The 26,924-nt window shown below is 43.8% G+C and overlaps 1 protein-coding gene across 1 annotated transcript; it reads right to left on the reverse strand.

The window, feature by feature from the left end:
* Positions 1–19,262: 19,262 nt before the first annotated feature.
* On the reverse strand, positions 19,263–23,365 carry LOC114786326 (neuronal pentraxin-1-like). The gene is made up of 5 exons (XM_028973347.1): positions 22,784–23,365; positions 21,763–21,970; positions 21,017–21,261; positions 20,653–20,832; positions 19,263–20,342 (listed from the first exon to the last, which is right to left on the reverse strand). Exons 1-5 carry the CDS (start codon positions 23,201–23,203, stop codon positions 20,121–20,123), a joined length of 1,275 nt encoding a protein of 424 aa, XP_028829180.1. The 5' UTR covers positions 23,204–23,365; the 3' UTR covers positions 19,263–20,120.
* Between the last annotated feature and the right edge of the window lie 3,559 nt (positions 23,366–26,924).

A 26,924-nucleotide genomic window follows, 5' to 3' on the forward strand; every position in this document is an offset into this window, starting at 1 on the left:
AATGATACAAGGTCCATATGATTTATAGTTTTATTAAATTTGGAACATGTTTTCATCTCATGGCTGAACTTGAATGAACAAACTTGAACTTGAATGAACAAAGGTCAAGGTCATAAATACAGATAATTCTTCAAATTTACTGCTTTAAGGACAAGTTAACCTGTGACCTCACATTCTTTTGAGGAATGGCTCCAGGAAGCTCCTCTAATTTGGAGCAATTTGGATTAATTGATTAATTGAAATGTTTGGAATCAAAGGTCTAGGCCAGGGGTGTCAAAGTCAAATGGACAGGGGGCCAAATGAAAAATTTAGGAACAAGCCAAGGGTTTGGACTGATCGAATGTTCATTGAAAAAAAATAAAATGACCGCATATCCCCATTAAACAGTCTGAAAACCTAAAAATATATTACTATATGATCAAATAAATACATTATTTCTTATGGCTCTGTCAGTAAATTTTAATTTTCAACAGGGACAAAAGATTTATGTAAAAATCCCCAAAACATGAACATTAAATGAATGAAGGCACCATCAGTATTACTTCTCAGGGAAATAGCAAAAATGGCCTAAATTTACTTCAAAGAAATAAATAATATCAGCAATTTTCTATAATTCACTCAACTGAAATATTTTTAAAACAAATTGGATTGAAATACAATAATAAAGTGCAAAAATCTATTAACTGGAAACATTTTTTTCTTCAAGGAAAAGTCACATGTGGTGTGAAAACAAATATTTCACTTTTAAACTTTAACTGAGTAAAAACTCTAAATACGTCATTGGACAGTAATGTTCACTTTTTTGAAGCTGTGGCTGATACTTGGTGGTGTCTCATCTCAATGTTCGGGGCCAGGCTCTGGCGTGTTTTGTCTCATGATGCCGTCTCAGATTAAACTCTTTCATCACCGCCACACTTTCTCCACACAAAAGACACACAGGTTTTCCAGCTACCTCCGTGAACATGTACTCCGACTCCCACCTTGTTTTTAAAAGTCCGGTTCTCAGTGTCCACCTTCCGTCTTGCCATTTTTGAAGGGAAGGCTATCTGAAGGTTGACTTTTGAAGTGATGCTAATGCCCGCTGATGAATAATGAAAGGAAGTGGCCTCCCGCTCGGAGCGCCACCGTTGAATTGTGGGAAATGTAGTGCTTTGGCGCGTGTAAAGTACCTGGATGCTGCTGGCGTGCAGTAACCTGCGGGCCAGTTCTAATAATACATTTATATAATCCCGGGGGCCAGAAAAACCCATCTCGCCGGTCGGATGTGGCCCGCGGGCCTTGACTTTGACATATGTGGTCTAGGCCATGGATTTGATCTCCTGGACTTATTTGAAAATGAAATTGCGAATTCTCAGATGAATTCCAAGAAAGTGTGGTCTTAACAATGAACTCATTAGAATTTGGTGGTCATAGGACAAGGATAAAGTAAAGTGAAGTGATTGCCATCACCCTGAGTAAGCATTGGGCAGCCATGACAGGCGCCCGGGGAGCAGTGTGTGGGGACGATGTTTTGCTCAGTGGCACCTTGGCGGATCGGGATTTGAACCGGCAACCTTCTGATTACGTGGCCGCTTCCTTAACTGCTAGGCCACCGCTACCCCGGCAAGGCCACCATTGCCTAATAACCACAGGTTGGTATGAGTACAGATGATCATGTGCATGATGTATCAGCACCTTGAGGGAATGTATTCCACTCTGGTTAGGGTTGTTGCATCCACCAGGTCCATCTGCTGCTGTTCCAGTTATACATCATGTGACATGAATCACTCCAATTGTTCTTCACCCAATGCTGCCCTTGAAGTCTGTTTTTGCGAAGTCGCCTAAATCTGTAAGACAGTGGTGCCCAGGAGTTATCTTCACTTTTTTTGTTGTTTGGCTGTGGTCTGTAAGTACCTCCGTGGTGTTATTACCTTGAAACTAAAATATCTCAGCATTGAAATTACCGGTTTTACAGCTTATTTTTTACCTACAGTGACAATTACATTCTGACAAAAGCTACTGCAATAAACTGATCTTTAACATCCAACACTGTCTTGTATTTCTTTATGATTAAATCACAAACATTTCATGTTGATCCCACAGTTAATGAGAACACTGAGAACTTTTTTTTTTTTTGCTCACAATAATAACAAACGTTCCTGTCTCATGTGGCACCATGTTTTCACGCTCTGAGAAGAAGGTGTTGGTTGCATAAATTGGAGTTGGACCTGCACGCCGTATTGTTGTGTCAGTAGGCAGGCGGTGTGTTACATAATGCCGGAGCGTCAGCTTATTTTAGCTGAGCGGAGAAGACCGCCGCTTGATTCAGCGCTCAGATCGACATGTCAGCCAAAGCCGCCTCGGTCCGGAGAAGCAGAGAGAGCGATAAGAGCACCCGTGTGGGTAGCGTCCGGCACGTGGAGAAACGCACAAGCGCTGACGCAGCTTTCCGAGTCTGGGTTCGTATCATTATTGCATAAGGAGGTAAAGCATCTCTGAACCCACGGCCCATCCCTGCCACCTCCCATGAGTGTGGGAGCTACACTTTTTCCCCAAATTGTTGAAAAAAAATGGCACCTATAAGTAAAATAGTATCTTATTGGCTGGTCAGGTCAAGGTCAACTTGCTGCGAGAGAATTTCTTTTGATTTTGATTTGACACAAACATTCATTTAAACTGACGCATAAACTGTTGTGAAGTTGAGGCTCATTGGTTTTTCAAAAATGCTCAATTATTTTGTTTGTAAAAATGATACAAATTTGGGGGTCAAAGGTCAAATTCACTATGACCTCACAAGTCACCAGAATTTCTTCCAGTTTGGCAGAAATGTTCACGTCTGCAAGGCTGCTGTGACCTTACGTTCACTGTATTAGAATCCTGACGTAAAAGGCACCGGCCGCTTCAATCCGGCAGTGGGGATGCCTCCAACTTTTGTAATAGTGTAATAAAGTAGAGGACAAAGTTTGGGTGATAGAGCAAAAATTTTGGGTTACCTGCTTTGCCTGTCCCACATTGTCCCACACAGACGTACTTCTCGTCCTACATTTGGTCTGTTTGCATTTGGTTACTTTAATCTTTCATAAAGTTCTACTTTCACCTCTTTATTTTCATCCCACCATCCATCGTTTTTGTTTATTCCGGCACATTCCAGAAAACAACCTTCTTTCTTTGCCTGTCTTATCCTGAATGATAGGGGTGTCAGGTGCTGTGAGCCCAGTTGGAACTGCATCATTCCTCATTCCTTTGCATCACTGGTCGTGAAATAAGACCTCAGCAGAGCAGGCAACTCGACTGGGATCAGGATGTTCTGTCATTTCACAGCCCTGCTGGACCAAGGTCTTCTCCTGGGGTTTAGAGGTGAAAAAGCAAAATAACCACAAAACAACCCACTGAACAACAAAGCGGTGAAAAAAACGATCGGAATGGCTCATGGGGGAATATAATGGTGAGGGTTCAGCTGTCTCCCAAATGAGCGAAAATCCGGCATGATAACGACACCGGCAGCATCCCAGCAGGGTGGCATCCATTCATATTTGGAGGATTGAGCTGCATAAGCAGACGTTTATACTCCGAGTTTGGATGAATTGTGGGAAATGACTATGCTAGTAGAATTTATATAGCCAATTATTCCTTCTCAGAGGCATCCTGGGAGAATTTTTTACACTGCTTACTGTTACAGTGTCACTATGATGCCTCAGATTTGGGTTTTCAGGCCCGAAGGAGGCGTTGCCGTTGCCCTTATATTATGCTAGCTGTACATAAGAAGTGGAAGTTGAATTTCTAAATGACTTTCTGGCTCCATCTTTGCTTGTTTGCTAAAATTCTAATTTTAATGTTTTGATATTTAGGCATTGCTATTATTTGTTCATTTAAATGAACAAAATGAATCAAACACAGTAGTAAAGTCAACAAAAGCAAAAGCTGGTGAGAAGGAACTTCTAAACTACACATACAGTAACATTTTAGAGAATGATGTGAATGATGTCTATAGTTTGAAAAACAAATAGGAAATCATTTTTTTGTATTATTATTATTAATTCTTTCTGGTCAGAGTTTAGACAGTCTGTTCTTGAACAGAAAAACTGCCCGTCTGGTTCCATCCAGCGCACCGCTGTGTCATTTTGCACAGGTTTGAAAGGCCAAGCTGAATATACCATCAAATTTCCAAAGCAACTGGCGAGTTGAAATCAATGGATTTGGCACCCTGTAATATTGGCGCAATGTAGCCAATTAGTGCCTTCAGCCATTTAGCCATGCTATCATGTTCCCTTGTTTAAATAGGTTACAGCTCATTTGTAATGGCTGATGAAATACAGTGCACATCCAATGGAGCGCTTCCCTGCTGTTATTGCATCGCAAACACTAGATGGGTTTCACTCCCCCATCGTCAGCCAGCCTGGGCGTCGCCCTCTTATTCTGTCCGCATCATGGAGCCATTATGGGTGCCCCAGAGTTCTGCGTTTTATCACGCCGCGGACCTGTTAAGTGTCTGAGTGTAATGGACAGGGAGAGAAACTGCGCTTGCATGTCCATTTAGCCCGCAGATTACAGTCTAATGGAAGCAGAATGAAGATGTCCTCCAGCGGAGCACAAATCAAGCCGTTCGCAAATGGACCTGGCCCGGTTCGTTACTGCACCCATCTCTCTTTCAGGATGGAGTTTCTGCACACTGCTCTACTTTAAGAGCTGCCGACCTGCAAAATGCCCGTCCTGCCAAGTCTCTGAAAATCTACTCTGGATCGGTTATTCAGCGTATGTGAACAGTGTCCCACCCTGCCGATTCCATTTTCCAATGACTCCTGTCTCCTCCCCACAGGTGACTTTGGAGGAGAAACGTAGTGAGAGGTGTCCCCTCGTAGAGACGTCCTGCCTGCATCCATTTTATCACTGTTCTGTCTTTGCTTCTTTTTTTTTTAAAGCCTCTGTTTCTCTGTTTTGAGCTACGTCCTGTTTGCCCACATGCCCTCTGTTCCGGGCTGGCATGCTCAGCCGAAGCAGCGGAAGGGCGTGGGGCTGGTTTCAGTCAGGGCTCTGGCCTGGCACAAGTCACGGCACTGGGAGGGCAGGGCACGTGCTTTACCAACGGATAAAAAACAACAGTGAATGTGCTTCGTAGGATTCACATCCAATTCAGGGAGGTGGAGCGGATGCCACCGCCGGTGCGGTTACGTAAGAGATGCACAACCTTAAAAAAAAGCACGAGATCCTCTATGGTTCTCCATTGCAGTAGACAGATGCTGATCTCTGTCTCACTCTCTTGATTTTTCTCACACACATAAATACTTTTGTGTCTTTGTGGGGACCTAGAGTCCTATATGCATGGAAAGAAAACACATGCTTGTATGTGTACATATGCAGTACCATAGGAATTATACATATGTAAGAAATAAGATATTTGCAATACAAAACCTAACAAATGGAATCGTTGAATGTAATTTTATAAAAAAATGTCATATTGTCTTATAAACTGTGAGTCCCACTACAAATATACACAACATATATACATGGATAGCAAACACATGCGCATTCTTTGGTTTAATACCTTAGGTCGACATATGCCATAACTATGTAGTTTATGCAATTAAATGTATGTAATAAAATGTATATCAAGATCTTTCTAAGCATGTTACTTTATCACTTTATGTCCCTAAACCCATTTGTTACGTCCTTTGGGCCACAGAGTGGTTTGGGTGCTCTGTGTCTGGTGTGTGTGTGTGTTTCCCTGGTCGAGTTTGGGATTGATGGTTACGCCTACCTGTCCCCTCATCATCCGTCTACCAATCAACTCATCAGACAGGAGCATTTAAGGACAACTCCAGCGCCCATACAGGGCCCTTGTTGTTGAGCCGGAGGAGGATAGAGAGGTCAGTTTGGGAGTGTCGGAGCAAAGCTTGAGAAAAGCCCATGTTGTGTGTAAGTGTGGCCAGTGTTGTGTTAGTTGTCGCTTTTTTTTCTATGTATTTAAACTATGATCTGGTGCGTGTGAATTTCTGCCTCACACATCCCTCTCCTCTCTTGTCACGTTTCCCAAACTCTAGCAGTGAATCCAGGAAAATGCATGTTTTGTGAGACTTTTAAACATTTAACATGCCCAATCGGGCAAATTCAGGATCACTGTCTGCATTCAAATATTTACAGTGCATTGTGTTCCAGCGAGGCCGGGAATGTGAACTTGGCTGCAGCTGCAGCGGCTCATTTTCATTCTGCCCAAGTTCAGCTTTGATGTTCACAGGGACTCTGAACTCCCTGAGGTTGGATTTGTGGTTTCACCTCAATTTCTTTCCACAGTATTTGCTTGGTTGAGCTTCAGAGACCTGTGTGTGTGTGTTTTAACGCCGCCGTCTCCTCTGGTTTTTCCTCACCTTGCAGTTAAAGTGGATTGTCAGAGAAGGAGCAGGAATATAGTACACCTGTCTGATGTTTTTTCTTCACCCGGATTGAGCCATGGGAAATCAAACACAAACGTCTGCAGGAAGGAGCCATTTCCACTGGCTGATTGATAAATGCTAAATGTCAGAATCTCATTGCTTGAGATTCTTAGATTTGCATTTTTAATAAGAGTAGGAATCACTCATGAGCTCCTGATTGTGACATTAACATTCAAATTTTAGTACAGCGTGCTACGTGATTCTCCGATTGCATAAAGTGAAGTGAAGTGATTCACGGCAGCACAGCACACGGTGCACACAGTGAAATGTTTCTTCTGCTTTTAACCCATCACCCTTGGTGAGCAGTGGGCAGCCATGACAGGCGCCCGGGGGGCAGTGTGTGGGGACGGTGCTTTGCTCAGTGGCACCTCAGTGTCACTTTGGCGGATCGAGATTTAAACCGGCAACCTTTTGATTACGGGGCCGCTTCCTTAACCGCTGGCCACCACTGCGCCATAATTCCCTGATGAGACCTCACCTTGAATACTGTGTCCCAGCCTGGTCATTTTGCCTGAAAAGAGACACTGCTGCTCTCGATCGAGTTCAACACAAGCGTACAAGAATGAATCCTGGCCTTCCAGGGATGTCTTTAGAGCAGACATGCAGGTTTGATGGGCAAGATGATGGAACTTTCTCATGTTCACTAAGGCCACACTAGATGGATCTTCTCACAAGCCATCTCTTTCTGTGCTACTCTGGATCCTGACAGCTGATGTGGGGCAGTATGAGATGTTACATCAGAGGGTTAACCCAGCCACCCACACCAGTGATGGTTGGATCAATATTGTCAAAATGGACATACACTGTGGACCATTAGACTGGATTAGTTGTAACCTGCTCTTCACTGTCCAGCATCACTCTGCGCGTGAACTCCTTCTGTCTTCAGTCCACCATGTTTGATTCCAACCCTGCTATCACAGACTCCCTCTAGGCTGGAAGGGGGTCCCACTCTGATAAACTCTTTCAAGTTTTTTGTCATTTGTTTTCTCCATGTGACTTTTGTGTGTCTTTGTGTTCAGACAATATCCAGGGGCATTTAGACAAACTGTATGTGGTTTTGTCCTAAACAAGAAGTTAATTTTGTTGTGTAATGAAACCAGGCCCTAGTTTAACCAGTCGTGCCATTTTTGTGCAATTTATACATGTACACCAAGCACACTGATCCAAGCTCTGTCCATTCAGTGGTATGCATCCCCAACCTACACGCTTAAATCGTTTTGCATTGGTGATTTATTTATTAATTCTGTGCATGTGCATTTGAAACTTTTCAGCATCTTCCATCAGCACCCAGGGGCCTCTGAGGAGGTCTCTGTCCAGGCCTGAAGCGGATATCATCTTCGTTTCATCAGAATATGCATTTTTGTGCTGCTTGGCTTGCATTTCACCGCTCAGGAGGACGTTCTGGTGGAGCTTGAGTTACGTTCCCAGGTAAGTTCCTCCCTGCTCGGCTGCGTCTGCTGAAAAAATAGATCCAGCGGTGCTCAGATTTCGGTAGGTGTGCTTGTGTGCTTTTGTTTTATTTAGAGGGGGACAAGCCACCTCCATTTGTCCTGCCCATGTGAGGAGTTTGTGGAGGATGGGTACGTCCACATTTTTCGTTGACCTAATTAGGGGACACGCCCGCTGGCACCGCTCCCAGCAGAAGGGAAGAGATGTCAGGGGAAAAAAAACATGGCTGCATCGCTCCCCCACCTCCGGCAGACGCTGCTCACGATGGCCACAGGGGCACAGCAAGGGCGGGGCTGACAGAGCAGCACTGCTGAGTGGCAGATTCGGGCCAATTAAACCACGGCTCCACGGCAGACCTGTTGCCTGCTGGGACGTCGGCTGCCATATTTACCCTCGCGTGTCCGTTCCGGAGTGTCTCTTGCTTTTACTGGTCCCTTTCTGCTCTTTCTGGGCCACTGGTGCTCGGCCTGTTGCTCCTCAACCCACATTTCATACCAAAGAATGTTCACTTGAATGCATAACGAAGCTTGTGCGATTGCCACAAGCTGTGTAACGGTCTGTGCACATGGGACGGGAACGGCGCAGATGGCTCTCACCTGTCCAGGGTGCAGGCCGATGACATTCGGGATGCTGCGTAGGCGGAGCTGAGCTGTTTGGACCATGCCGGCTTGTTAGATCGCAGCATGTGCTTTCCTGCTGTGTGGGCTGGAGTGCAAATGCGAGGCAGGCAAGCGAGAGCACCACTGCAGGGGGAGTGGACCACAGCTGTCCAGTGGCGGTCGGGTTGTCCAGAAAGTCCTCCGGGGCCTGGAGATCGTGTAGAAGAGCATCAGTCTCCACTGTACTTCTCATAATCCCCTGCCTCACGTGTCATGCTATATACAACCAGTAGGTTTAATCAATTTCATTTGCATGCTTACTTTCCATTATTAACAATTTTACGGTGGTACAATAATAAATGTTCTCATTTGGCAGTGGTTGGGCAGTGGTGGTCCAGCGATTAAAGAAGCGGCTCCATAATCAGAAGGTTGCCGGTTTGAATCCCAAGCCGCCAAGGTGCCACTGAGATGCCACTGAGCAAAGCACCGTCCCCACATACTGCTCCCCTGGCGCCTGTCATGGCTGCCCACTGCTCACCATGGATGATAATTAAATACAGAGGACATGTTTCACTGTGTAACAGTGTGCTGTGCTGCAGTTTCACAATCACTTCACTTTAGTTTTTATTGACATTCTGTATCAATTGTTACATGTACATCCGTCTTAAGTATTAATCACAAAGTATCAACATGAAATACAGAACATAAAAAATAAATAAATAAATAAAAACTAAAAAAACAAAAACTTGAACACTTAGGGAGTGAAGTATATGGTTACTGCTACATATACAACATATTATTGTCTCAAGTTAAGCAAATCAAAGTCTGGCCTGTATTGTGTTATATAGTCTATCCATTTCTTCCAACGTAAAACAAACAAGTCCTTCTTATAGTTCAAATCTGCTGTTAATTTCTCCATCCTGCATATATCCATCGTGATGTCCATCCACATGGTCAATGTTGGATTCTCCTGTGAAAGCCATTTTTTTGTAAGTGCCTTTTTGCCTGCCACTAACAAAATACTAAACAAATGTTTGTCTCTCTTTGTCCATCCATCAGGCATGAGTCCAAAAAAAAAGACTTTGCTTTGCAAGGGCGTGTGGCTCCCAAAAATTTCTTGTATTGCTTTATGTATTTCCTTCCAATTAGTTTTAACAACCTGACAACCCCAAAAACATGATAATGATTTGCATTTATATTTCCATAATTTCGCCAACAGGCTGGGGAGTTACCTTTATAGTGTGGTTTTTGATAAGGTGTAATAAAATATCTTATTAGGTTCTTCCAGCCAAACTCCTTCCAACTCCACGAGCTGCTACATTTCCATTGATATTCCCAGATTTTTTCCCATTCATCCACTGACTCTATTTCTCTATTTCTCCTTCCCTTTCCCACTTTACTTTAATGCACAGGGTTGAATGTTCTTTCTTGTTTATAAGCACTTTATATAAACCTGAAAAAATACCTCGGATAAAATACTCTCATCTTTGCTGGGAATGGAGTTTGGAATCGGATCTTCTCCTCTTTTAACACAGATTTCCCCTCTGCATATTCCTTCCGTTGCTTCAAAACCTCAGCTACATAGTCACGATCCGGGTTAACTTTGTTTCCGAGATACTCAAACCCACGTTTGTGCCAGGCTAATTTTAATATTTCTTTCTTTGTTCTGTAGCTGGCCATTTTGGCAACTATGGATCTTGGCGCCACATTTGGTGGTGGTTTTGGCACGAGGGCGCGGTGCGCTCAACACGCACTTCAGCTGACTCGGGCAACTCCAGTTTGTGCCTTAATAAACACTCCACGAAAACAACCATTGATGGTGCATCGTCTTCCGATCCCTCTTTAACACCGTGTATCCTAATATTTTCTCTCCAGATCCGTCAGCTTTGCGTCCATTTCAATGTGCAGTTTAAGCATCTCCGTTACTGCTTCCTCGTTACTTTGTATTCGAGTTTCAGCATCTTTGATCCTTTCCTCCATCTCTTCCACTCTCGTATTTGTCTTATTTATGTCCTCTCGGATCCCCTTTAGCTGCGTGTCATTATCTTTCCTAAATTCCCTCTGAGTATGAGGTCCAGACTTGTGTTGTTAGCTTGTTCTCCTTCGTCTATTAGCACGTCGTTGTCCTCCATAGCGCTGCTAGCGGGCGAGGTGTGTTCGTCTCCATCTCGTCTCCATAACTCACTCTGTGTAGATTTCTTCTTGCTTTTGATTTTGGCATCTTTAAGCCCCCTTCTTATTTTTGCTTTTTGCAAAAATCTTTGCGAATTCGAGTTACTGTGGGCTGTTTTCGTCTCAAAGGTCGGGAGCACGTTCTCCTACGCTGCCATCCTCTTTCAAGCCAAACCGGAAGTCCAATCACTTCACTTTCACTTCACTTTCAAGCCATAATCATAGATTTTTTTACTTCTTACATCCTGTATAGCTCTCCAGCACTTTCATATGTTACCTAGAATATTAAGATTGGCAACCTCTCATAATCTCCAAAAACCCTGGGTCAATAAGTAAGGAATGCAGCTTTTAGTTCTAATGATCTAAAACTTGTAGCAAATAAAAAGTAAAATCTATGAAAAGTTATAGCTACTGTGTATTGTTTTCATTTTTTTAAATTTATTTTGTAATTTGACTATTTTTGCAAATGAAAACTTACACTGTTCTCTTTTTCTCCAGGTTTTTTTTATCCAGGCTTGAGAAGTGCCGTGTGTGAGCGTGTTGAAATGTGTGTGTCTTACCCTCAATGCATGAGATTCTCTATAGAAATATTCAGGGCATAGCCATTGCTTTACAGCCTACTGAGTATAATTATCTGGCAGTCTTATTTTCCTTAATGGCCTAGACCTGGTGAGACAGTAACATCCGCGCTGGACATTCAAACACAAAATGTGAAACCTGTTAGATGACAATGATGATTTGAGGTGATTTCTGAGACTTTATCGGTTGTTATGTAAGGTCATCTGTCGAAGTTGACTTGAAGTGGGAAAAGATAATATTCCAAAGAATACTACCCCTTAGTTAAAAAAAGAAGAAGAAAATGGAAGCTTATGACATGGCCTTGTCAAATCCCTGATCTGAGCCCCACTGAACTGCTGAAGGATTTCTGAAGGACTGAAGTTTCTTTACATGGTGGAGTGGTCCAAAATGACAGCTAGGCATTGTCAGAGACTGCTGCACAAATATGGATAACATCCACAAGAAGTTAAAGGGGCCAACAATGGCTTCAATGGGCGAAGTGTGTAGTTCTTTCACAGAAGTGAGTATTGATATTTTGCAGAAATGATTTAGTGAGTTTGTTCAATAATATAAATGATCATTCTTTTTTCACTCATTATACAGACAACTTGAAATGTACAAGTTGGTGGATCATGGCCCCTTTCCCAAATTAGTTGCTGACTATACTACTTTTCAAATGTTCGGAGTCATATACAAAACAATTGTTTTGTCATAACATCAAATGTCCTGACATTGTTCACTATACTAATGGCTGTTGATGCATGGAACATTTTTTCATTTTCTAATTGATTATTATGACCTTAGTACATTCATCAGACTGTACATTTTGTAATGTAAACTTGCTTAATGTTTCTTCATTTACAGAAAAACGTGGTTATTTCTAAAAAACAGATAAATAAATAAAAAATTTGCGCACATTACATGCAATTAAAATATGACTCTGAGATTGAGTTTGGACCTGAGGCCCAAAACACCGGTATAAATGATGGTGGGAGAAGCAGGTCACATGGTCTGGCCGGGCTGCACTGAAAGGTCCCCTAAGAGCCCAGTTTTTCCTGGTTGTGATTCCCCGAGGGAATTCCTCAGAGACAGAAACTCGGAGGAGGCGGGAGGGAGATCTCCACACGAAAAGCTGTCTTCCATTCCTGACCAGAACGCCTTCAATTATTCATCCCCTCGCCCGCTGCAACGTGGCTGCTAAAGTCTGTGCTAGCTTGTGATGAGGACGGTGCCTTTTTGTTTTAATATTCAGCTCGTCTGACATCCCCACAGCTTCCTCTTCTTCCCTGCGTCGTAAATAAGCTCTCTTCTCCATTCTCTCCTCGGCTCCATCGCTGATCCATAAACCGACACAGACCTGCCATTCCCGGGAGGCGAAGAAACTTTCGGATTCGATCTTGCATGTGGCAGGTCGGAACAATGGAACAGGCTAATCCATATGTATGATTTAGCTGTAGTCGAGGGTGCTACAGTTATTTAAGAGCCCAGGAGTATCTGAGGAAGGTACAGATCAAATGAAATTTCCTGTCAAGGAAGGGGGGGCAAACTACACGATTCGCTTCTTAATGATATTTTATGTTAAGTAATATATTATTGTTAATTTTCCTTCCAAATATCTGATATTTATTATTATTATTACCAAGCTAATTTAACCTGTACTGCAGCAAGAATACTTTCAGTTGCGATTGCTAAGTTCAATATTGCAATATGCGATTGCAATATGATGAATGGCACTTGCTTACCTATCAATAAAAACTCAGATAAAAATGATTAATTAAGAAGTCTTTACATCACTGCAAATGTTAATTCACATTACTGCATTATTTAAAATCAATTTTAAAAAGCTGTACTACATATAGTATAGTATATAGTATATATAGTGTATAGGAACTGCTGGATATAAACAGGACATTTTAGGTGTTGATACAACTTTGTCACGTTGCATTTTTAACTGCAAGTTCACCGTCTCCCGACTCCGTATCCAGAACTAATGTTTGGTGTAAAAACCCTGTGAAAAGTAATAAGCTCCCTGCAATAATAAATTCTCTGTATTTATTTGGCTCACCACCTGCCACGAATAACATGCTTTAGCCCCCGAGATTTATATATGTTGTATATGCAGCCACCATCACCTGACCATGGTGGCCGAGATTTTCAAAGCAAATTAACATTTAAAATCATTTCAACATTTCGTACATAAATTTACGACCTTTAACAACTCACCAAAAAATTTTACAAGCGCTGAATCATGCGGGAAGGATAGTTACTATAGTCCAGAAGTTCGTGTTTTATTGTGCGAGCTCTACCTGTTCCCCTGACTCCAGTCAGGAACCCTGAAGTCAAACTGAGCAGCCGGTGTCAGTCTAGTCAGTTGGTAAACTTTGAGAAAATGACATAATACATTGTCGCTTCAGCACAAGTGCACATCTAAATCATGTCATTTTGTAATCATGTAATTGCAAGATCTGATATCGTGATTGCACGGCACTACACTTGATTTAGAAGAAAAGGAATTGAATTCCCTCCTCACTACGCCATACCTGGTTCCGTAATGTCTGAGAAAATGTTGATATGAGGAAAACCCCCACTCTCAGAACACGTCTTCCGGTGAGTGCAAATTTAAGCTGTCGTGCTCCAAGACCCGCCCCTTCCCAGTTTCTGATTTGCTTATTGGTTGTGAGTGAAAGCTGCGCTCTGAGCAGTGCCTCTGATATCTAGTGTCGGAATCACCGGGAGAACCTGATGTTTATTTATTTCTTTATTTCTTTATTTTGCAGCTACGTCAGTTCACCGGGAATCCGGTGTGGCGGCTGAATGCTACCAGCTCTGAGAAAGAGAACTGGTTCTTAAAAGGATCCTTTCACAATTATTTCAAGTATAATGCTATCTAACAAACAAGCCACTAAATTGTGCATCACCTATCAATTGTGCATCACCTATGGTTGGTACATTTAGAAATCCTCATCTTTTGGTGGAGAATTCAGGGTCATTTTGATGGGGTCTGAACCTCCAGAGTCAGGAAGCAGCATGAGCAGCATCCTCCCTCAAAACGGTGTGGCTCGCTCCAACAGACGGTGACTAATTTCCATGATGTAAGGCATGAGGTAAATGCTCCGGGGAGCCGACAGTGTCATCCCACCTGGCATTTCACCATGTTGCAATATGTTTTCTGCACAGACACACACACACACACACACACACACACTCATAATATGTCATCTGTTATCCTGACCAGCATCTCAGAGTCTTTCAGCCCATTAGAACTCTAATAAGAACCTTTCACTCTTTCCAGTCTGACTTCCTTCCTGTCTCACCTGTTCCCCAGGGTTCTCCGGCTCTCATGCATCTTTCAGTGAGAAAGACGGGTGGGAGAGCACTGCTGGGACTTATCAGCCATTCACTGCAGAGGGGTATGAAATGGGGGCTACCAACACAGCATGCGGCCTTGCACCTTTCTGGGGGGGGGTCAAACCGCTGGAAACTGCTGTGTTGCACCCGTCAGTGACATTTCCCCTCACCCAGAAGGCACACGGTATGTTGTGAAATAATGAGCAGTGCAGCTTGCACTAAAGAGATCGAGCACCATGGACCAGCATCTGCATGGTACGAATATTCATCAGGTCACACTCTACATTCAAACCGCCAGAACACAAACTGTGTAAGACAACGATAGGCCCTCCAGCCAGCGCATAACCTGATGAGGCTAATACAAATGCTACAAGCGTCACAGGTTACTGGAATCGAATGGCAAAAATGTGTTTCTGCCGGGCGCTATTTTTAAACAAGTGCTTCAAAGACAGAGGTGGTAGTAGCCTAGTGGATAAGATCTCCACAAAGTCCCAGGTTCAAACCCTATTTGCTACCATTGTGTCCCTGAGCAAGACACTTAACCCTGAGTGTCACAGGGACTGTCCCTGTGACTACTGATTGTAAGTCTCTCTGGAGTAGGGTGTCTGATAAATTCTGAAAATGTCGTTTAGTGTGGGTGTGTTCACTAGTGTAAGTGTCACAGCCGCAACGCCACCTCAAGCAGACGAGGCCGTGTATAAATATCCGGCTTGCCTTCCTTATTCTCATGGACCTTGCTACACATCGACTGCCTTGCCTGATTCTTCTCTTAGATTTGCCCTTTCCTGTCTCACGTGTTGGACCCCAGTGTTGCCAACCTGCCCCACGACTATTCTCCTGCCTCACCCTCAGATCCTTCTGCCCTCGCTGTTGCCATCAGACGCCACCCGACCATTCTTCTTCCTTCAGCTACAAGTACGCCACGGTAACCACAAACTCTGGTTTCTCCCCGCTTAGCAGCCTCCTGAGCTATACTATGCCAGTGAGCAGTCTCGCTCGCTGACAGAAAGGTCAAATGCTTCCTTAGGATTTGCATAAATAAATGGATAAAACAAGAATGAAACACAATTTTGATGAGGTTGTACAGGCTTGTGTTAAAATCATTCAGAATGAGGAAGTAGCATGTGTGAGAGCTGTCAGTCTTAGGCCTCCACCCATTTTAAAGATCATTAAATTCTGTGTTCTATGCGACAAAAATAATTAAAAAAGGATAGTTACTATCTATTCTTTGAAACTTAGATAACTATTAACCTCTTTCTTACTTATTATTTATCTTTTCATTTATTTAATTAAATCCTTAGGACTTATGCTTAGCTTGTACCAGTTTCAACACATCGACTCAATATCTTTATTGTAGAACAGAACTGAAGGTTGGAAAATAGCATGTGAGATTAAACAAGCCAAATGTTTCATATTTGAGCTTCTTCAAAGCAGTGAACTTTAAAGAGACTCTGAAGGACTGCCGTTGTCAATCATAATTTAATTCATTATTTTAAAGGTCCCCTATTATGAAAATTTCCCTTTGAGAGATTATTTAACATTAATTAATATGAGTTCCCCTAGCCTGTCTATGGTACTGCAGTGGTTAGAAATGGCGATAGGTATAAAGAGTGCTTTGGCCATTCTTCTTTACCGTTCAGAGAGCGGCAGCTCAGATGGTCGGATCTGGAATTTGTCCCCTTATGTCATCATAAGGGGAAAAGTTAACTCCCGTTTCTCATGCTTTGCCCACTCAGAACATTTTCCACCCCTTCCCTAAAAAAGGAACTCCACCAACCATCACGTCTTGAAAACGAGCAAAGCATTGCAGTTGCTTGGTGACTGGATGTAATGTTTCTTTTTTTCTCGTTCCGTCACACGAAACTCTGAAGAACCATTGGTTTAATTTCATTTTTGAAATTTGAAACGGCGTCCTGGGGACATCTCATTGTGGGACTGGATCAAAGTGGCTGTAATTCTGCAGGCTGAATTTTGGAAAGACACTTCAGATACAGCATTACAGTATTACAGTATTAGACAACAAGACCGATATAAAAGCAGAAAAAAATTATAATACGGGCCTTTTAAGGACAAAAAAACAAACATGTTTCCTTCACGAGATTCTTTAGAATGGACCTCGTCATCATCTCCGTAGAGTAGGTGTGTCCAGACATTTGACTGGTAGTGTATACTATGGTCACGCCCACTCACTCACAGTAATGGGTATGGTGTATTAGGAAACCAAAGCATTAGATTTTCCATTGTGCAAAGTTTCTGGTGACATTGAAACTGAACACTGACACTGACACCCCCAACTGAGACTGATGACACGGATTCATTTATCAGTGCTGCAGCGGTGATCAGTCTTGGCAGCTTTGTGCCCTAACCTCCTCATGGCACCTGACGTGGTCCGTGCCACCTACACCAACGAACTTTCTGGCTATGAAGGCACCAGTCATGGCAGGTAGAGCTACTCAAAGCTAGATATGCATCATGTGTCTCTTCCAGCTTTGGTGCTCGTGGCGATCTATAGCAAAGAATGAGCAGCGCAGTATCTGCACTTTCTGTATTCATCTTTTACAGGGAAAGAACACAAGGATGCATCTCACGTCCAGCATAGACAGCATTGACCTCATTTCTAATCTGCTGAGCCAAGAGCAGCCAGCCGTAGACCACTAAACTTACTATTATCCTGCCAGGGAGCCGGCCATGCTCATTAAATGCCATGAGCTCTGCTGCCGTACCTACCTGCAGGACCCCCGTTTCAATGTGGGTGTGTAAGTGAGGACATTTTCTTCTCAGACTGATGAAGCAGGCTTTTTTTACTGCTCTAGTTTCAGATGTTGGCTGCGGTTAACATACGCTATTTGCAATTTGATGAAGTTTGTAAGATCAGTGGGAACAGGCAGTTCAGTAGAGCTCATGTTATAATAAGGCTTTCAATCTATAATAAAAAAAACAGCAACAGAATGGTTCATGTTGTCGAGCATATTTGGCACCGGAAGACAATGTTTTGCTCTCTCAGGAAAATTATGTGATTATCATGAGAATTCTTAAGATCTTGAGAAAGGATGTGAATTTCCTTGAGAATATTACATTTGTATAAATGTTTACACAAATAATTATATACAGTAAATTATTCTAAAATCATGTGATCTAAATGTTTCATGATGCTAATGTTATGGGAAAACTTGTTTATCATAATGTTAAATTAAAGACTAAAATAAATGATCACAGGAATCTTAGCAAAAGAACTTAACATGTAAAAACAACATTATCTTGTAAATTACTTTATGTTCCAAAAATAACAAAAAAATGACTCAACCACAAATGAGAAAATGTCTTGTCACGACTTCTGCACATTATGAAGAGCCCAATAAGCACATTTAGGAACTTTTTCAGGATATGCTGTCCTTCAATACTTGGTCACTGATCTAAAAATTCCTGCTAAATATAAATGTGAGCAATAATGGCTTCTCTGTTGTCATGGCGCATTCTTGGAAAAGATCAAATTTACTTTGATCAAATTCATTTGGTGCTTTTTCCTTTGTAGGTCTCCATTTTTAATGGTACAATCTGCTGAGGAGACAGACGTCTCTCTCAGACGGAGAGAGACAGCCTCAGCTGCCAGGACGAAAGTAGGACACCGCAGTGACCTTGAGTTTGATGGGTCTTCTGATGTTTTGGATCCATGGAATGAAGCTGACACAGAAGGGGAAAAATCTTGCATGCATGTGCATATTGTGTTTATAACATGCGAATTGAAGGCGTTTGCCGGCGCGGTGCTTAAGAGTCGCTTTGGACTGACTGGTGATCTGCTAAAGAAGCCTTGCTGCTCATGACGGAGTTAGGCCCGCCAGGCTTCCTGACAGCAGTGTGTTCTGCTTAAGCTGCATTATGCTAAACAAGGAATTAGCCTGAGTGGATTAAGCAGACAGGCAACGATGGAAGCGGCGCCATTGACGGGTATTGTGGTTGTGTCGCGGTGACGCCGTCTGACCAGTGGCCTGCCCGGTTTCCACGTCCCCCTTCTACAAGAGAACCGGAAACCGGTGGCTGATCCACGGCAGAGGGCACTGGGTTATTCCAGCTATTCAGACCACAAACAGATTGGTCCTCACACAGTAGATCACATTTGCGTTACATTGGAATATTCATAGAAGAATAACAATATTTTAATTTGAGTTAAGCAAAATCACTGAGTGAAAACTATCAAACAGCAGCTCTGTATTATAGGTTTTGCTAGTGGATTTTTGCAAACGTGAACTTAAATGAAACAGGAAGTCACAAAGCACTGCAAAATATGAAATGAAAAGAAAGTACCTGGGGAGTGGTATATGGCAGAAATAAGCAAGCTTGTTTCGTTTTGCATGTGCATGCTCCTCCATCTCCCTTGTTGTGCCCGGACTGACTAACGATTGCAGCGGGATATAATGTGCCACTTCTCTTTTCCTAGAGAGCTCTCAGCCGACGTGCCACTGCCTGACACATGCCACGTTCTCAGCAGCTCACCACCACATCCGCCTCAACTTGGGACTTCCTTACGACACGGTTTTATCATACTGTGTGCTGGTATTTCAGTGGTGTTTTTGGCGTCCCATTCCCATGTTTTCCTCATATAAGCACAGAAGCCCAACTTATCAATCTAGTTAAAAGGAGACATCAAATTTTCAGATTATGACCCTCCCCTAATCAAACAGGGTTGATCCCTTCATCCCTCCTCAACGCCAATGACTTCTAGAGCCAAATGAGAACATTATGTATCACAATTTTATTACAAAAATTAGATCTTTGTCATCTTTCCGTGGTGCCATGCTTTGAGCATATAACAATACAGTAAAAAAGACCCAACCCAGAGGGATAGTAAAAGCAGATGTCGACAACGACGCTGTCGCAGCATTTTGTCAGTCATGCTGTTACTATACAGAGAACATTCCTAATACAGTGTACAGACACCTGCCAAACACGTCATGTCCGCCGTCCAAATACATATAACAGACTGAACGAAGGAAGTGAAAACCATACAGAGAATATGCAAACGAGGAAGGAAAGTGTGCTGAATACTCTGCAACAGCCCAAGGCACCCAGGCTTGTAGCATGTTGGCATATATTTTTTTTTCTGCCGAAAATGACATTCATACAGGATCTCTTGAAGCAAACAAGGAGAGGAAGTTGGGGAGGAGCGGTCCTTCCATCGTGCCTTCCACGCCATGTCCCGTTGGCTGGCAGGTCATTCACAGTGCAAGTTCCGGAGAGGGGCAGACACATTCAATCGGACCTTTTTTTTTCCCCGCACATTGTTGGGACATTGGCCAACGTACTGTAAGGCTTAGGTCGCCCAGCTGCCGGTCCAAAAAAGACGTAAGCGAAATTCAAAGCAATGAAGTCCAAATAATAAAGAAAGAAAGGAAAAAAAAACAATACCAACACAATCTCACTGAGGTTTCTAAGACAAATGATTTTGTTTTGTACATAAATATTTAAGATAGAAATTCCAGCTTTTCTCTGACCTCAAATGATTGGCGCATAATTATTTTTTTTCATAAACGTCAAACGAAGACAAGAAGGACAAAAGCTCAGAAATACGTCATCTCGTACTGCGAAACGTTCAGTTGGGCTGGCGACATGGCTCAAATGTCCACTTGGTAGCTCCACCAAACACCTCAATGCTGGTCTCCGACCAGGAAAAAACATTGCCGGCCTGTGCTCTGCTATTGCAGGTTGCCAGGTTGTAAATTTCCCCGGTCGTCAGCTTTCGATCCCACACGTTAAAGTTGGCCAGCTCGCCCACAAACGCTTGGGTCGCATCAAATCCTCCTCCTAAGGTGTCCTGTGGGAGCATAAATGTTGACATTATCATAGTGTACACATAGGAAGAGACTGTGAGTGATGTGATAGTAAAAACTGGCAACATGAAGTGACCAGACTCTAAGGCAACGTTATTCAGACGAATCCAAGTGGGCACGCACTAAAACAAAACCTAGAATGTTAAATTGCAACCAAACTACAGAACTTATGATCACATTACATGATGTAAATTTGAAGACGATTTAAAAATTTGTGTTCAGCATTTATCGCCAAGCCAACAAAAGGCCACTTAACAGATATTCCAGCTGCATGAGCAAGTGAAAAAGTCTCACCTGCTCTTGCCCCAGGATGAGGACCCCATGTGGTTTGATGGGATGGTAGGGCGCCAGGTTCTCGCCAGTTCCGCGCTGAACGCCATCCTGAAAGGCCTCCCACACTCCATCTCGTGTGGTCCAAGTGACACAGATGTGATGCCACTTCCCATCATTGATCAGAAAAGGCAACTTGGCCACCTATCCCAAACACAAAGAAATATATAAAACACAATTCTAATAAAAATAGATATTTTAATAAAAAAATTAAAAAAAGGAACATATTAAAATAGATTTTATTATTTTTTTTAATATCATAATACAATAGTTGGTCCACATAGCTGCACTGTAATGCCGATTCCTCTCGTATAGCCACGGTGTTCACCTTGTCGTTAATGAGAATCTCCATTGGGTTATTCCCCCATTCTATCAGCACCAGTTCGTTGGCCTGGCCTGGAACGGCGTAGGAGAACGGCGTCCCAACTCCCGGTGACGCGTTGGACTTAATCCACATGCAGAGGGTGAACGCGTACATCTCAGGTAGACTTTTCTTCACCTTTGCATACATGTAGTTGGTGCGTAGTGGGAAGGTAAGCTGGAACTTGTCCAGTGGTCTGTTGCTTTTCTGGCCTGGGGAAAGACCAGTTGTACATAAACAACCAAAAATCTCATTGGATGCTCGCGCAAAGAATGGCCGTTTGAAACAGAAAGAACTGCAGTGACTCTGTAAGTGAAGGACATAGTACTTAACATTATTAACATTATTAGTTCTAGCTAGTCTACGTCTATGTTTTTGCTTCATGCAATCCCGCTGTCTGTTTGAATCAGACCCTTAGTCAGCCCCGATCTCGGTGGCCTTCACAGCACACGTTCTGCCCACGTCTGATGTTGGATGCATTTTTTTATAAATCAGCAGTCCTTTGTTGCAGCCGTTTATTTTACACTGGCAGCTGAGAAGATGCGAGGGGAAATATGCAAAGCAATGCAGCATCTGCCCCCTCCTTACCACCCACTCTGCGTCAGGGATGGGGCAAAGCAGCAACGGTGAGCTGCAGAGGTCATCTGCACACTACGGGCATCCGTGTTCCTCACAACATGGGCTTCAATTGAAATGTGCAAGGGGATCCTCACCTTTCTCCAGGTCGGTGATGCGCTGGTGGAGCGAGGTCAGTGTGGACTCCACCCTGTTGCGCTGGTCTGTGTCGTTGTGCTGCCCCTGCCTGCTCTCCTCCAGCGTGTTGACGCGGGACAGGACCTGCTTCTCCATGTCCTCGATCTTGTTCTGGAGCAGGTCCTTCAAGCTGTTGGCCTGCACCGAGCCGTTGCTCCGGCTGTATTGCTGCGGCAGCACAGAACGGGTGGTGTTAAACGGTTAAACAAACACTTCTGCACGTGGAAAGGCGAGCTGGGGCTAAGTGGATTTAGTGTCTGTAAGCACATTTGTGCCCACAGGTCATCGACGTCTTGAGCTGGACCAGTGTGTCTAAAGCATGCAGCCATCACGCCTCTGTCTCGGCAGAGTTAAATTAACCCCACTTAACAGGGACCCACGCTGCATTGTGGGGACCCTCAAACACTCATGCACTGCTTTACAGGGACTGTGCACACTATAAATAAATCTAATGTCACTCAGGACAGCCATTGCAAATACTTCTCACTGTCAGTTACTGCATAATATAATCGTAGGTAGTAACGCAGCAACCGAGGACGTGTGGGACTGTGTATAGTGCCAGTCCCAATCCCGGGTAAACGGTGAGGGCGGCGTCAGGAGGGGCATCCGACGTAAAACTTTTGCCAAATCAATTATGCGTCTGCATAACCAGACCGGTTGATCTGCTGTGGCGGACAAGCGCAGCCAAATGGAGACGACAACTAATAACACGTAGGTCTATGTTGCAGATTCATATAAAAACGAATTATGATCAAATCTGAGCAAATAGTAATCATAACATTTCTAGATAGAGAGAGAGAGAGATTTTTATTGTTTATAGAGGGATGTGCACTTCTATTGTTATAATTATCATATCATTGTTTTTTTATTGTTTGTTTTTTTGCATAGATGGCAAAAACTAGCCTCTAAAAGCAACGTGGAGTCCTTTTTCAATCTCTGAACTGCATTTAAAGTCGAGACTGACTGCGAGTGCGCACCTACCTCCAGGTTCTCCAGCCTCTGTTTGAGGGTCTGTAAAGTCTGTCCCAGCTGGGCCAGCGTGTCCGTGGGACCCCTCGACACGTCCCCCATGGTGTTTTTGGAGCCCGGCTCCTTCCTGCGGCCCCCCGCGCCGGGCTCCGGGAGGCTCTGGCTCTCGCAGCGGTTCAGCTTGGACGTTAGTTCCCTGATGGTCTCCTTCTGGTTCATGATGGTCTCCTTCTGCTGCAGGACGGTCTCCCGCAGCTGCATGACGGTGGTCTTCAGGTCCTCCGCCGGCCCGCTGTTCTGCATGCTGGCCGCGCACAGGTCCACGTCCTTGGGCACGGAGGTGCAGATGAACTGCGTCTGTCCGAAGTCCTGCGTGGATCCGTGCAGGAGCGTGAGCGAGAGCAGAAGAAGCGTCCGGGAAACGCGCTCCATCCTGCCGCGTGCTTTCCCCTTTTCTAATAGACGGATAAATATATTTGTTTTTTTCAGAATGATTGTACTGATTCTTTATCTTGCTGTCGTGTAATCAGAAGAGCCGCCGTGCCGCGTTCTGCACCGCGCCGCTGTCCACCGGAGCTCTGCAACTTTGGCCGGCGCGCGCCCGCTTTTATGGGAGCCGCGTGCGCGCGCGCGACACGCCGCCTAAAGGTGGCACGCGCGGCGCGCTCCGCAGGGGTCGCGCTTTCGCCGGGTTTAACGCGGAGAGAGAGGCACGTTTATAACGCGCCCATTACGCGCAGAGTCTGGAAAATCATTCCCCGAGAGCCACCTTAAAAATAGAAAATTATGGGGCTCACACATGGCTTATGTAGACTGAATACAGCTTATTATTCTTTTTTATGTATCATGCAGTTATCAGTTTCACAAAATTATCAAGGTCTGTACGCGATAGTGCAGAGCAAATTTTGACAGAACTACCACCTTATTCCTTTATGTCATTAGAATTTATATATATATATATGTGTGTGTGTGTGTGTGTGTGTGTATACTGAGCCTTCAGGGGAAAATAATAGATTATGAGAGAGAAAAAAAAGAATAAAGATGTAGCAGAAACGGTCCACCTTAAAACACCCCAGCCACTCTCTCTCTCCCTCTCTCTCTCCCTTCTCTCTCTCCCTCTCTCACTCTCTCTCTCCCTCTCTCTCTCCTTCTCTCTCTCCCTCTCTCTCCCTCTCTCCACCAAATTTACTATGTCGGGTGGGAGCGCGCCACGTGAAGATCCACTGGCGATCCCCGGTGCAGACAGTAGGCCGAGGAGGGTCAAGTTCAAGCCCTTTACCTCCACATGCTTCTAAACATGAAGACAGAGACCAAAGTCATCCATGCGTACAAAAGACAACAAAATAAAAAAATAACCAACTTTCCAACATCCATAAATGCTGTTTACAGAATACCTCAGATCAACTCATATCATACAAAATATTTTAATTAAGAAAAGGGCTGTTAAATGCCTCACATCCATTTTGCAAAGTTAGAGGATTTAATTATTGGATTGGATTGATGATAATAATTGTATGAATGTGGTTGAATACTGTAAGATGTTCTTTTTTGTCAAAACAGGTCTGACAGAGTGATGTCATCTTATATTTGCACTCCAGACCAAAAAAGTAACGCAATACAATAAGGTGACGGAAAATATCATATTTTGCATCCAATTTGTCAAACAAAGGGGGTAAATTTTTACATTTACAGCATTTATCAGATGCCCCTAATTCAGAGCACCTTTCAATCAGTATTTACTGGGACAATCCCCCTGGAGACGCTCAGGGGTTAAGTGTCTTGCTCAGGGACACAAGGGTAGTAAGTGGGGTTTGAACTTGTGACTTTGTTGTCTTGTGGTTCATAGGCGTGTGTGTCACCCACTACCACCCCTTTTTTCTTAATTCCATATTGGGGATTTGACTTGAGTTTGTATTCAAGTCAAAATGGGCAACTATTATTTGAACGTTTGCAATATTTGCATATTGGCTATGTATGTGACAAATAAAATTTGAAATTTGAAACAAAAACCCTATTAATAAATTGTCATGAAATATTAATGTCTCAGTTCTTTTAATCTGTGTTTGCCATGTAGCATTGTATTTTGAGGCATTTGTCCATTTGCCAGACCTGTAGTGTTTTACTGATTCATGTCACTGGCCTTCTGTGCGATGTAGTCTACAATACTATGTCCTCCTAGTGGTGCTTCCTTATATATTCACTGAAATTAAATCAATTTTAAAGATTATTTTTTCATAACAGATGACTAGGCCAGTATCACTACTTTTTTTTTTAAAGGGTTATTCATCTTCCATGCAGCTGCACATTTTTTTGATATTTAGGCTGATAACATGAACAGACCCTACACGTGTCAGATCCACACCCTCTTGCCCGGAACCGGAGCGCAGGATTCACCGAGACCCTGGCAGCGGGATCCCGCGCGGCTTCTCCAAATAATTAATTTATCGGCCTGTTGCGTAACAATCCTCAGGCTGCGGCATTAATATTCATAAGACGTGCTGTGGTGTGGAAACGTTAAATACTGCAACATCTGGGGGCTGAGTTTATTCACGTGGATGAAACAGCGGATACTACGAGCAAGTGCGTGTGTGTGTGTGTGTGTGTGTGTGTTTGTGTCGATACTGGGTTTGTCAGCATCTTTAGTCTGAGATTAAAGCCTCAGAGGCGCTTCATCGAATAAGAGTAACTAATCACCAGCCAATAGAAAAGCTGGGCTGCATCGTCATGTGGGCCGCGGATAATTTGTTAAGTTATTGATTGTGTACAAAACTCGTGGCAAGGACTAGTCAGGGTAATAAATGGTTAAGCATGACGTAGTGGCCTGAGGAATAACTCGCTAATGATGAATCCCGTGATGTGCATTTTCCCCAGCAGGTCCATTTTTATTCATCATCAGCGTCCACACATGGTTCATGCATTAGGCAGCAAGTAAGGTCGGTTCTTGAAGAGCCTGAAGCTGGTGTTGAAACATGGATCTGACAAGTGCATGTCATGTTCCCAGGTTCCATAGTAACAAGATCATCAATGCTGATCTCCTCTCTGTGTAAGTGTGTCTGCGGCAGTGCCGCGACTTCCGCTATTGAACCATGAACTTGTGAGCGAAGAGAGAGAGCTAGTCATGGTTGAAAGCAGAGGACACGTTTCATTTTGTGCACCGTGTGCTGTGCTGCGGTGTACCACAATGACAATCACTTTCACTTTCACACACAGCACGAGACACGGGGAACCCTCGGGCCTCGTGCTGCTTTCCGTTCTGCCCCATCCACGGTGCTTGGAGGGCTTGCTCCTCAGGCGCGCCTGCACCCGCTCTGGCGTCCAGGGGAAGCTGATCCAGATGGCTGAATCACTGCAGAAGACGGCATTTTTGTAGGCAGATATTTGACTTTTCACTTTCGTCTGTGCACCATCTTAATTTTGCGCCATCTAAAGATATTTGCTCATTCCTACACCTTTGCAGTGATCTAAGATGTCTTGTTTATATACACCCTTCTCCAGAGCGCCTTACAATCAGCAGTGACAGGGACAGTTGTAATGTTGTAAAATTAGAGTAATGGCCCCTGCAGTTGCTGAGATGTTCTCAGGAGGTTTTTCCAATAGCACCATCTCTTAGCTGGTTTAACGCTCACAAACTCATGCACCTGACCGAACCAGACAGAAGTGAGCAGCGGTTAGACACCAGTGCTGGACGGTAGGGTCCAGTCCTCCTGAATAATGCATCTCCTTATAATAGAACACGCTGTTAATGGCAGAGACGGATCGGAATCATTTTGCACGCTGGCACTGTGGCCGCTTCCCTCTGTATTTCTTCCCGGGGACTGCAGGAGACCATTAAATCAGAGGTGAGTTCACAAACAAACGAGCTGCATAAAGCATTCCAGGCGCAGGGCTGCTGATTACAAATGATACAGAGAGGACTTCATGAAATTTTGTTAATTTATCAGCACTTTTTTGGTGAATTATCAGTCTGTACAAAACCGTCTGACATCTAAACTGCACAAATTATAACTCTGGTTATAGCAGAGACAACACGATATAAAGTCTATTGACATGTGGCTGCCGGAGCCCATCCCGGGGCACTGGGTGCAAGGTGGGGACTCACCCAGGGCGGGGCACACACACACACACACACACACACACACACACACACACACAG

This window comes from Denticeps clupeoides, chromosome 3, assembly GCF_900700375.1.
Source record: "Denticeps clupeoides chromosome 3, fDenClu1.1, whole genome shotgun sequence".
Taxonomy (NCBI): domain Eukaryota; kingdom Metazoa; phylum Chordata; class Actinopteri; order Clupeiformes; family Denticipitidae; genus Denticeps; species Denticeps clupeoides.